Source organism: Urocitellus parryii, chromosome 3 (genome assembly GCF_045843805.1).
Source record: "Urocitellus parryii isolate mUroPar1 chromosome 3, mUroPar1.hap1, whole genome shotgun sequence".
Lineage (NCBI taxonomy): Eukaryota > Metazoa > Chordata > Mammalia > Rodentia > Sciuridae > Urocitellus > Urocitellus parryii.
This window is the reverse complement of record NC_135533.1, coordinates 201,076,341-201,089,938: the sequence shown is the minus strand read 5'-3', so window position 1 is coordinate 201,089,938 and position 13,598 is coordinate 201,076,341. Positions and strand designations below refer to the sequence as shown.

At 43.4% G+C, this 13,598-nt stretch overlaps 1 protein-coding gene across 4 annotated transcripts in view; it reads left to right on the top strand.

The window, feature by feature from the left end:
* Positions 1–13,598, top strand: part of Slc6a20 (solute carrier family 6 member 20) — a 51,054-nt gene that overhangs the window by 29,410 nt on the left and 8,046 nt on the right. For 2 of the 4 annotated variants that reach the window (XM_026390072.2, XM_077795687.1), the window contains 3 exons: positions 8,553–8,663; positions 9,529–9,770; positions 10,762–10,924. In XM_026390072.2, the coding sequence (XP_026245857.1) occupies positions 8,553–8,663; positions 9,529–9,770; positions 10,762–10,924 (516 nt within the window). Of the gene's footprint in view, positions 1–8,552; positions 8,664–9,477; positions 9,771–10,761; positions 10,925–13,598 lie in introns of all 4 variants that reach the window. The other 2 variants (XM_077795686.1, XM_026390071.2) reach the window with 2 other exon arrangements.

Here is a 13,598-nt window from a genome sequence, read left to right as displayed (position 1 = left end):
TCGACCCATCAGGAGGTTAGGCCCAGCAACCTGAGGAGTGATAGAGGTGCCCCTCGTGCCTGCTGGGTAGGCGGACCTTTGACCGACCAGCAGAGCAGACCTAGGGCCTGCCAGCGTGGTAGACGGATCACACCAATTGGAGGAGGATCACAGCCACTACATGCCCTGCAAGGGTGATTATTCAACTATACAAGAGCAATATAAATAAATAGAGGGAAAATTTCAAAACACAACAGTTTCACCAAGCAGAAAGAAAAGCCAGCAGTATGAAAAGACAAGGAAAGAAAGGACCACAGGCAATGCAGGTCAACTCAACTTTAGAAGAGGTAATAGGTGCAACAGATGGAATGTCAGATAGAGAGATCAGGATATACATGCTTCAGATGATCTGGAGTCTCAAGGAAGACATGAGACAGCAAAATCAGATAATGAAAGATCACATTGACAAACAAATCCAGGAAGTAAAAGATCAATTTCACAGGGAGATAGAGGAAATAAAAAACAAACAAATAGAAATACTAGAAATGCAGGAAAAAATAAACCAACTTAAAAACTCAATTGAGAATACTACCAGCAGAGTAGATCACTTAGAAGAGAGAACATCAGACAATGAAGACAAAGTATTTCAACTGGAAAAGAACATAGACAGCTCAGCAAGTCTGCTAAGAAACCATGAACAGAACATCCAAGAAATATGGGACAATATCAAAAGACCAAATCTAAGGGTCATGGGGATACAGGAAGGCACAGAGCTCCACACCAGAGGAATACACAGCCTATTCAATGAAATAATACGAGAAAACTTCCCAGACTTGAAGAATGAGACAGAATCCCAAATCCTAGAAGCCTACAGGACGCCGAATGTACAAAACCATAAGAGATCCACACCTAGACACATTATAGTGAAGATGTCCAACATACAGAATAAGGAAAGAATTTTAAAAGCTACAAGGGAAAGGAAGCAGATTACATTTAGGGGTAAACCAATCAGGATAACAGCTGATCTCTCAACACAGACTCTGAAAGCTAGAAGATCCTGGAATAACATATTTCAAACACTGAAAGAAAATGGGTTCCAACCAAGAATCGTGTATCCGGCAAAATTAAGCTTCAGGTTAGAAGATGAAATTAAAACCTTCCATGATAAACAAAAGTTAAAAGAATTCGCAGCTAGAAAACCATCTCTTCAAAAAATCCTTGGCAAAACATTGCAGGAAGAGGAAATGGAAAATAACATTGAAAACCAACAATGGGAGGTAGGACAGTAAAGGGGGGAAAGTAGTCAAAGAGGAGAACAAATCAGGTTTAGTAACATCAACAAACAAATATGGATAGAAGTACAAACCATATCTCAATAATAACCCTAAATGTCAATGGCTTAAACTCACCAATTAAGAGACACAGGCTAGTAGAATGGATCACAAAACAAGACCCAACAATATGCTGTCTACAGGAGACGCATCTGATAGAAAAAGATATCCATAGACTGAAGGTGAAAGGTTGGGAAAAATCATACCACTCATATGGACAGCGGAAACAAGCAGGCGTGTCCATACTCATATCTAATAAAATAGATTTCAAGCCAAAGCTAATCAAAAGGGATAAAGAAGGACACTTCATACTGCTCAAGGGAACCATAAACCAACAAGACATAACAATCATAAATATATATGCCCCAAATAATGGTGCAGCGGTGTTCATCAAGCAAACTCTTCTCAAGTTCAAGAGTCTGATAGACCACCATACAATCATCATGGGAGACTTCAACACACCTCTCTCACCACTGGACAGATCTTCCAAACAAAAGTTAAACAAGGAAACTATAGAACTCAACAACACAATTAATAACCTAGACTTAATTGACATATATAGACTTTACCACCCAACATCAAGTAGTTACACTTTTTTTTCAGCAGCACATGGAACCTTCTCAAAAATAGACCATATATTATGTCACAGGGCAACTCTTAGACAATATAAAGGGGTAGAGATAATACCATGCATCTTATCTGATCATAATGGAATGAAACTGAAAATCAATGATAAAAGAAGAAAGGAAAAAGCAAGCATCACCTGGAGAATGAACAATAGGTTGCTGAATGACATATGGGTTATTGAAGACATCAAGGAGGAAATTAAAAAATTCCTAGAGTTAAATGAAAACACGGACACAACATATCGGAATCTATGGGACACATTGAAAGCAGTCCTAAGAGGAAAATTCATTGCTTGGAGTTCATTCCTCAAAAAAAGAAAAAACCAACAAATAAATGATCTCATACTTCATCTCAAAATCCTAGAAAAAGAGGAGCAAAACAACAGCAAAAGAAGTAGAAGGCAAGAAATAATCAAAATCAGAGCTGAAATTAATGAAATTGAAACAAAAGAAACAATTGAAAAAATTGACAAAACTAAAAGCTGGTTCTTTGAAAAAATAAATAAAATTGACAGACCCTTAGCCATGCTAACGAAGAGAAGAAGAGAGAGAACCCAGATTACTAGCATACGGGATGAAAAAGGCAATATCACAACAGACACTTCAGAAATACAGAAGATAATCAGAGACTATTTTGAAGCCTTATACTCCAATAAAATAGAAGATAGTGAAGGCATAGATAAATTCCTTAAGTCTTACGATCTGCCCAGATTGAACCAGGAGGATATAGACAACCTAAACAGACCAATAACAATAGAAGAAATAGAAGAAACCATCAAAAGACTACCAACTAAGAAAAGCCCAGGACCGGATGGGTATACAGCAGAGTTTTACAAAACCTTTAAAGAGGAACTAACACCAATACTTTTCAAGCTATTTCAGGAAATAGAAAAAGAGGGAGAACTTCCAAATTCATTCTACGAGGCCAACATCACCCTGATTCCGAAACCAGACAAAGACACTTCAAAGAAAGAAAACTACAGACCAATATCTCTAATGAACCTTGACGCAAAAATCCTCAATAAAATTCTGGTGAACCGGATTCAAATACATATCAAAAAAATTATACACCATGATCAAGTAGGATTCATCCATGGGATGCAAGGCTGGTTCAATATACGGAAATCAATAAATGTTATCCACCACATCAATAGACTAAAAAATAAGAACCATATGATAGTCTCGATAGACGCAGAAAAAGCATTCGACAAAGTACAGCATCCCTTTATGTTCAAAACTCTAGAAAAATTAGGGATAACAGGATCATACCTCAACATTGTAAAAGCAATATATGATAAGCCACAGGCCAGCATCATTCTGAATGGAGAAAAATTGAAGGCATTCCCTCTAAGATCTGGTACAAGACAGGGATGCCCTCTCTCACCACTTCTGTTCAACATAGTCCTCGAAACACTGGCCAGAGCAATTAGACGAAAGAAATTAAAGGGATAAAAATTGGAAAAGAAGAACTTAAATTATCACTATTTGCAGATGATATGATTCTATACCTAGCAGACCCAAAAGGGTCTACAGAGAAGCTATTAGAGCTAATAAATGAATTCAGCAAAGTGGCAGGATATAAGATCAACACGCATAAATCAAAGGCATTCCTGTATATCAGCGACAAATCCTCTGAAACGGAAATGAGGACAACTACTCCATTCACAATATCCCCCAAAAAAATAAAATACTTGGGAATCAACCTAACAAAAGAGGTGAAAGATTTATACAATGAAAATTACAAAACCCTAAAGAAAGACATAGAAGAAGACCTTAGAAGATGGAAAAATATACCCTGCTCATGGATAGGCAGATCCAACATCATCAAAATGGCGATATTACCAAAAGTTCTCTATAAGTTCAATGCAATGCCAATCAAAATCCCAGCTGCATTTCTTGTAGAAATAGATAAAAGAATCATGAAATTCATATGGAATAATAAAAGACCCAGAATAGCAAAAACAATACTAAGCAGGAAGTGTGAATCAGGCGGTATAGCGATACCAGACTTCAAACTATACTACAGAGCAATAGTAACGAAAACAGCATGGTACTGGTACCAAAACAGGCGGGTGGACCAATGGTACAGAATAGAGGACACAGTAACCAATCCACAAAACTACAACTATCTTATATTTGATAAAGGGGCTAAAAGCATGCAATGGAGGAAGGATAGCATCTTCAACAAATGGTGCTGGGAAAACTGGAAATCCATTTGCATCAAAATGAATCTGAATCCCTATCTCTTGCCTTGCACAAAAGTTAACTCAAAATGGATCAAGGAGCTTGATATTAAATCAGAGACACGGCATCTGATAGAAGAAAAAGTTGGTTATGATCTACATACTGTGGGAGCAGGCTCCAAATTCCTCAATAGGACACCCATAGCGCAAGAGTTAACAACTAGAATCAACAAATGGGACTTACTCAAACTAAAAAGTTTTTTCTCAGCAAAAGAAACAATAAGAGAGATAAACAGGGAGCCTACATCCTGGGAACAAATCTTTACTCCACACACTTCAGATAGAGCCCTAATAACCAGAATATATAAAGAACTCAAAAAATTAGACAATAAGACAACAAGTAACCCAATCAATAAATGGGCCAAGGACTTGAACAGACACTTCTCAGAAGAGGACATACAATCAATCAATAAGTACATGAAAAAATGCTCACCATCGCTAGCAGTCAGAGAAATGCAAATCAAAACTACCCTAAGATACCATCTCACTCCAGTAAGATTGGCAGCCATTAGGAAGTCAAACAACAATAAGTGCTGGAGAGGATGTGGGGAAAAGGGCACTCTTGTTCATTGCTGGTGGGACTGCAAATTGGTGCAGCCAATTTGGAAAGCAGTATGGAGATTTCTTGGAAAGCTGGGAATGGAACCACCATTTGACCCAGCTATTCCCCTTCTCGGTCTATTCCCTAAAGACCTAATAAGAGCATGCTACAGGGACACTGCTACATCGATGTTCATAGCAGCACAATTCACGATAGCAAGATTGTGGAATCAGCCTAGATGCCCTTCAATAGATGAATGGATTAAAAAAATGTGGCATTTATACACAATGGAGTATTACTCTGCATTTAAAAATGACAAAATCATAGAATTTGGAGGGAAATGGATGGCATTAGAGCAGATTATGCTAAGTGAAGCTAGTCAATCTTTAAAAAACAAATACCAAATGACTCCTCTGATATAAGGGGAGGAAACAAGGACAGGGTAGGGACGAAGAGCTTGAGACGAAGATTTTCATTAACAGGGTTGAGAGGTGGGAGGGAAAGGAAACGAGAAGGGGAATCGCATGGAAATGGAAGGCGATCCTCAGGGTTATACAAAATGACATATAAGAGGAAAGGAGGGGTAAGACAAGATAATTCAAATGGAAGAAGTGATTTACAGTAGAAGGGGTAGAGAGAGAAAAGGGGAGGGGAGGGGAGGGGAGGGGGGATAGTAGAGAATAATACAGACAGCAGAATACATCAGACACTAGAAAGGCAATATGTCAATCAATGGAAGGGTAACTGATGTGATACAGCAATTTGTATACGGGATAAAATTGGGAGTTCATAACTCATTTGAATCAAACTGTGAAATATGATGTATGAGGAACTATGTAATGTTTTGAACGACCAACAATAAAAAAAAAAATAATAGAACAAGGGTGAATCTTCCTAATACATAAAGAACTTCTACAGGCCCAAAATAAACAGTCCCCATAATTCAATACAAAAGTGAGACAAGTAAGAAATTGTTCACAGAGAAAAGAAAAACAAATATATGGAAAAATAATAATAATTGCACTCAGAGGAAATCTATATTAAACTATACCTAGATAACTACAACTGTTCAAAAGCCATCAACATGGTTAGCAAGGCTATGGGAAACATTCCTGGTAAAATGGCAAAATGGTGAAACACCAATGGAAAGGGATTTTATAACTATCCAAAATTATGAATATATCTACCCTTTGACCTCACATTCTGACTTCTGAGAATTTATCTTATGGAAACAGCTGCATATGATGCATGTGATGACATATGCCCAGTGAAATGTATTGAATCATGGTTGTATTTTGCCGGTTCTAATAACATAATTTGCAAAAAAAAAAAAAAAAAGAAATCTGGTAAATGGAGATTTTTGCAAGATTTAAGAGCCATTAATAATGAGATGGTTATTATGGGACCTGCTCCATTGGGGATTCTTCAATTGTCTGCTTTGCCCAAAACCTGGTATGTTTTAGCTATAGATATTAAAGATTGTTTTTTTTTCAATTCCAATTCATCCTGAGGATAGTCCACGTTTTGCATTTACTATCCCTGCACTGTATCATGAAGGTCCTGATCAGAGATATGAGTGGAAAGTACTCCCTCAAGGGATGGCTAACAGCCCAACTATGTGTCAAATTTATGTTAACAAAGTAATCCAGCCACTTAGAAATCAAAATCCTGAACTACAAATATTTCACTATATGGATGATGTATTATTAGCACACAAAGATAAAAACACATTGCTAGAATGTTATGCCACACTTACAAAACTTATTAAAAAATTATAATCTAGAGAGAGCAATAGATAAAGTACAATTAAATTTTCCAATTAATTATTTAGGAGTTCTATTATCCTCAACCATGGTCCGTCCACCAAAAATTCAAATATGAGTAGATCAACTCAAATCACTTAATGACTTTCAAAAGTTATTAGGAGACATAAATTGGATAAGGCCTTATCTAGGCATACCAACAGGAGAGTTGGGACCTTTATTTGATATCCTAAAAGGTCCATCAGATACAAATTCACCTTGAATGTTAACGCCTGAAGCAAGAAAGGCATTAAAAATCACTGAAACATATATGGAAAATATGCATTTGGATAGAATTGATAGAAGTTTGCTGGGGCCCCTTCGGCTGTGGCTCTCAACAGATCACAAGTTCAAAGCCAGCCTCAGCAAAAGCAAGGTGCTAAGCAATTCACGAGACCCTGTCTCTAAATAAAAAACAAAAAAATAGAGCTGGGGATGTGGCTCAGTGGTCAAGTGCCCCTGAGTTCAATCCCCAGTGCCCCTGCTCCCGAAAAAGAAAGTATCTGGTGGGCTGTTTTGTGTATGAGCGCCCACAAGCACACGGAGCAGTCAGGCCTGGTCTTCCCGAGTCTCCTGTCCTGGCTGAGTCCCCAGGTTTACGCTCCTCCCAGGGCTGACATGTTTGCTGTGAGAGATTCCGTCACCGGCCACCTGGGTGCATCTGTGGCCCAGGCCCCGCGCCCTGGTGAGGCCCAGCCTGGGACACGGTCTCTCTCACTGCAGACCCACATGGTGGGCACCCACCTCGTCCCATCCTGCAACAGCCCATCCCAGCAGGTCCCGGCTGGCACCCCACTGAGGCTTAGAGGGGTGACAGGACTTGCCCAAGGGCACAGTTGTGAGGGCAGGGCCAGGGCAGAGCCACTCCCCTCTGTCGCACCTCCTCCTCCTCCGTGAACTGTGGGAGAGTGGTCAGGAACGGCTCCTCCCAGTAGGTTGAGCTGATGGTGCCCAACATCCTGCCCATTCCATGGAAACGAGAAGGAGCCACCTGGTGGGGACTGCAGACAGCCTCTGGGGAACTCGTCCCCTGCGGAGAAAGAGGGGACTCCCAGGAGCTGGCCCCAGTGTCCCCTCAGTGCCCAGTGCTGTGGGCAGTGTCCCTGGGGTGCCTTCAGGGCGCTGGCAGATGCCCTGTCTTCCCCTTATCTCCTGTCATCTCCTGGTCCTGGGAACACTTATTACTCCTCTCAAGCTGTAATGACCCCAGCTCAGAAGCAGTGGAAGGACATGCCCTGCGTCTGTGTGCCCTCTGGGAGAGAGGACACAGGGCACCACGCTGGTGGCTTTGGAAATTCATAGGAAGATGGCGCCACGCCTAGAGGACATGGAAGGCTGAGTGTTATTCAAGGCCCTTGGGACAAGGGTCAGTCACCAGCTGTGTTTCTCCCAGGAGGATGCAAATGATAAGGGCGCTCATGCACAAACCGGCCCCCCAAATAATCCTTTCTCCTGGGACAGGGGCACTGGGGGGGAAGAAGAAGGGAGGAAGGGAGAGTCCTTGAATCTGCAATGCATGTGACAGGGAAAAGATTTGCTTGACCAAAATTCCACTTTTGTGCAATTTCAAGCCTGAGAAAGTGAGCCTTTGGTAGAAATTGGGTGGAGACTGTCACTCTTTCTCTCTGGCCTCATGACTGATCGCCCACATTTTGTTTCCAGACTGATCTCTTTATCTAGCGCCGTGACAATTCCTACGGAGCTTCTGGGGTCTCTGCCATCTGGAGTGTGGTCGGCTGGAGGCAGCTGGGCCCGCCACTCACCACCACACACACTGTGGCCAGGGCGAAGGCGGTGCCCAGGGAAAGCCCCGATGACCACCGGCCCCTCCTGGGTAGAATAGGAGGTTTCCTGGTGGCGACAGACGGGGGCGGCCACAGCCAGCCAGCCCATTTCTTCAGCCCAACCTTGGACACTGTGTCCAACCAGCAATGTCCACGTCTCTTCCAGATGTCACTGGGGCAGGGCCTGTGTCGACCCCGCCCTCCGTCCCTCCCCAGGAGGCTGACTCCACCCTCTGACGCCCACAGGTGGTGTATTTCACGGCGTTGCTGCCCTACTGTGTGCTCATCATCTACCTGATCAGGGGCCTCACGCTCCATGGAGCCACCAACGGGCTGATGTACATGTTCACGCCCAAGGTACAGGCTGCAGGGGAGGGACCCTGAGGATGCCTCTCTGTCATATCCCGCCACTTCCGGGGAGGCTGGAGGTGGGAGGGAGGGGGAAGCTGCCCACAGAGGGTGCTGGGAGCCCCGAGGCTGGGGCTAGGGGTGTGGGTCACTTGGGGGCAGCCTGTGAAGTCTTGCTTCCAGTCCCTCCTGCCCTCACTGCCCTCAGCCAACAGCGGCCCCAGCCTCCCTTCTGGCCTCCCTGCCCCAAAGCCCCACCCAGACTCTCCCCAGAGCCGGGTGCCACAGGCTGGGCTCCATCATCTCCCTCACCTGTTACCTGCTTCCTCCAGGTCATCCACCATCCCATCCCAACTCCCCATTTTCCAGCACCCCACAGCTCATCAGCGGGGAACCAGTGGGGTGGGCAAGTTCTTCATTTAGAAAATCTAGCACCTGGAAACAGAATAACTGTCCCATCCCCCCCAAAATGCACTCTCTTGTTCCAAACGTCCGCAACAACAGCACCAGATGCAATCCAGACCTGAACTCCACCTCCAAGCCACAACCACTTAATATCCAGACTCACAGACTGCCTGGCTGGTGGTGGACCAGAGATCAGTGCATTTTTTTAAAAAAATCATTTTGCCCTAGATGTTCGGTTGCGAACCTCCTGTGGGTAAGGTGCCACGGAGGAGACGACCTGAGAAGGCCACACGGTTGTCCTCCTGGGAAATGGACTGGGCAGGAGAGCCGGGCTCCAGCCCCAGGTTGCCCTGACTGGCTGCACCCTGGGGGCCCCATCCCTTCTGCCCTGGGCCTCCCTCTCCCCCGGATCTGAGAGCCTGGGCACGGGGCCCTGGGTTCATGGGCCCTGTCCCCTGCCGGTCCTCAGGTCGAGCAGCTGGCCAACCCCAAGACCTGGGTCAACGCGGCCACCCAGATCTTCTTCTCGCTCGGCCTGGGCTTCGGCAGCCTGATCGCCTTCGCCAGTTACAACGAGCCCAGCAGCAACTGCCAGAAGCACGCCATCACCGTGTCCCTCATCAACAGCTCCACCTCCATCTTCGCCAGCATCGTCACCTTCTCCATCTACGGCTTCAAGGCCACCTTCAACTACGAAAGCTGCTTAAACAAGTAAGTCTGGGGGCTGAGTCCCCAGAGCTCTGAGCTGAAGTGGGGACAGGGATGAGGTGACGTTCAAAGGCCCAGGGGCCACCGAGAGCACCCATTTGGGAGTCCTCAATCCAGGGTCAGTTTCAGGCTTCCCACCATCAGCACCAGGAGCTGAGGGAGGGTCCTGGGGCCAGTCAAGGTCGGCCTTGCAGGGAAGGGGCTGGTTTGTGGGGTTCTGTGTGCTTAGCAGAAGACAGCATTCAACCCACAACTTCAGTGTCTGCTGATCCGTCTCCCCAGTCTCCAAAGTATCCAAAGCCCAGCATGGTGGTGCCCACCAGGCTCCCAGCCCTGGGCAGGCAGAGGTGGGCGGATCACCCGAGCCCAGGAGTCAAGACCAGCCTGGGTAGTAACACAGGGAGTCCCCATCTCAAAAGAGAAAAATAAAAATAAACTTAAATTAAAAAAAAAAATAAAGTAACCAAGTCCTGTCTGACCAAACCCCAGAGAGGACAGGATTTCCTGTCTGTAGCCCTTGACCAAAACTACAGGAGCACCTTCTAGAAGGTGAGATTCCAACCTGGCAGGCAGCAGCCCCAAGCAGCCCTGTTTCCCTTAAAGTTTAAATCCCTGTCGGCTAATTGACCTTGGAATAATTTGCATGCCGACATGAACTTCGATTTAGATGATTCTAGATTTCCTTTCAATTCTTCCTCTTAGTAGTGACAGATTGAAGCAGATCCACCATCACAGGAAACTCCGTCCGACTTCCCTGGTCCAGGTGTTCAAACGGCCTCAGGTGGGGGTCTGGCTCCTGTCGTCCTGCCCGTTTATATCTGAGGCTTTCTCAAAGCCATCCCAGGTTTACCCACCAGTCCACAGACCCCCACCTAAACCAGAAGGTAGAGGCTGGTGGGAGGACAGACCCCCACCCCCACCCTAGCTTCTGAGAGCTCTTGGGGACAGCGACCTTGCCAGCCAGTGAAGGTCAAGCTGATGGTCTGCTCTGCAGGGTGATTCTGCTGCTGACCAACTCTTTCGACCTTGAAGATGGCTCTGTGACAGCCAGCAACCTGGAGCAGGTGAAGGACTACCTGGCGTCCACCGATCCGAGCAGATACAGCGAGGTGTTTCCACTCATTAAAAACTGCAGCTTGGAGTCAGAGCTGGACACGGTAAGGCACCTGGGAAGGGCAGGGCTGGCCTCTCCACACACTTCCCAGGGGCCCTGAGAACTGCCTGCCACCCACCCAGTCCCCGGACACCAGGAAAGACGGATTGACTTTCCCTGTAACTCAGAGAACAGAGACTTGACCGCTGCTCTCCCCAGGCGCTGCTGGGGACCCCTCCTCATTATAAAGCCCCATTGGGTTCTCTGCCTTCCTTCTTTCTCCTTTTCTCTTAATTTTAATAATATAGGAAGGTATGGGCAGAGAATAAAATAGCAAACACCCCTAGAGCCGTCTCAGGATGAATGCTTGTCATCAGACTGTCGTTATTTTTAAAAGGATGTTTCAGGGACAAAATTAAATTCTCCTTCGTTATAGGTCCTAAGTTTTCCCTACTCACCAGAGACAAGAACCTTCATTTTTATTATATATGTGTGTGTGTATATTCTTTTTGAACTATATTTTATTAGCACAGATTTAGGCATGTCTATGGGGTACAGTATGATAATTTTTTGGTGCTGAGGATGGACACATGTATATAACATGTAATTATCCACTCAGGAAAATGAGCATCTCCATCTCCTCAAACATTAATCATTTTCCTGTGTTAGGAACTTTTGAACCCGTCTTATCCAAAAAGGGTTATTTTGGAACACAGCAGCACAGACTGTCAGAGATTAGACAATTTCTGACACTATGGCACAACAAAACTAATTCCTCCTCTCTCAGTCTCTTGTTTGGTGCTTCTTCTCTAACCTCTTGGCCAGGTGTGCATTCCTGTAATCCCCGCTACTCAGGAGGCTAAGGCAGGAGGATCTTGAGTTTGAGGTCAGCCTCAGCAACTTAGTGAGACCAAAAATAAACAAACAAACAAACAAAAAAATGCCTCCTCTAACTCCTTTTTATGCTCCTTCCCCACTATCCTTCCACTCTGGTAACCACTCAACCACTCTCCCTTCTCTGAGATTGTTTTTTTTTTTTTTTTTTTTTTTTTTAGTTTCCATGGATGAGAACATGAAGTATTTGTCTTTCTATATCTGATTTATTACATTTAATGTTTTTCGTTCCATCTATATTGATGCAAGTGACAGAATTTCATTCTTTTAATGGCTGAATAAGGTTCCATTGCATATGTGTACCACATTTTCTTTATCAATTTGTCCACTGATGTCTCCACCTCTTGGTTATTGGAAATGATACTGCAATAAGCACACAGTGCAGTGTCTCCTTGATAGAATGATTTCATTTCCTTTGGGTGTAAATGCAGTAGTGGGAATTATTGAATCATATAGAAATTCTACTTCTTGTTTTCTGAGGAGCTTTCAGAGTGTTTTCCATAATGACTGTATGAATTTACATTCCCACAGTATAGGAGTTGGTGAGCGTTCGTTTGTTTGTTTTATATGTTTGATAATCAGCCACTCTAACTGGAATAAGATATGACTTGGGCTTTCATTTCCTTGATGATTAGTGAGGTTGAGCATCTTCTCATGTACATTTTTCCTTTGAGAAATGTCTATTCACATCGTTCAACAATTTTTAATGGGGTTATGTGGATTTTTGTTATTGAGTAGTTTGAATTTAGCCAAAGAAAATTTTTTTAAAAAAATCTCTTCAATGAAAATTACAAATTATTCATGAAAGAAATTCTAGAGGACACATACACACACACACTCTTGAAAAGATATCCCATGTTCATGGATTGAAAGAATTAACACTGTTAAAATGTCCATACTACCAAAAACAGTCTACAGATTGAATGCAATCCACATCAAATACCAATGACATTCTTCACAGAAGAAAAATTCTAAAATTCCTATGGGACCCAGACTATCCAAAGCAACCTTGAGAAGGGAAAAAAAAAAAAAAACAGCTAGAGGCATCACAATACCTGACTTCAAAACACCCTACAAAACTATAATCAAAATGGCATGGTGCTGGCATAAAAACAGACACATAGACGAATGGAACAGAATAAAGAGCTCAAAAATTAATCCACATGCATAATCCATTCCAATTTTTTTTCTACCAGGGATTGAATCCAGGGGTGCTTAATCATTGAGCTACATCCCAGGCTCTTTATTGTTTATTGTGAGACAGGATCTTGCTAAATTGCTTAGGGCCTTGCTAAGTTGCTGAGGCCGACTTTGAACTTGCAATCCTCCTGCCTCAGCCTCCTGAGCTGCTGTCACCACTGATTTTTGACAAGGTACCAAAAATATAAATTGAAGAAAGAATAGTCTCTTCAATACACAGCACAAGGAAAACTGGATATCCATGTGCAGAAAAAGGAAACTGATCTCTGTCTATTGCCAAATTCAAAAATCAATTCAATATGGACCAAAGACCTAAATGTAAGACCTGAAATGTAAGACTAGAAGAAAGCAAAGGAAGTACTTCAAGACGTTGTTATAGGCAACGATTTTTTAGATAACACCTCAAAGGCACAAGCATCAAAAGCAAAAATAGACAAATGGGATTATATCAAGCTAAGAAGCTTCTGCACAGCAAAGGAAAAGTGAACAAAGTGAGAAGACAGGCAGCATATGGGAAAAATATTTGTAGACCATGTGTTTACATATTCTTAGATGATATCACTGCTTTGTTGGTGGTTTTAAGTGAGCCTAAGTGGTCCTGGAGGACACTTTTCTCATTCAACAGTTTAATATTGAGACCTGTC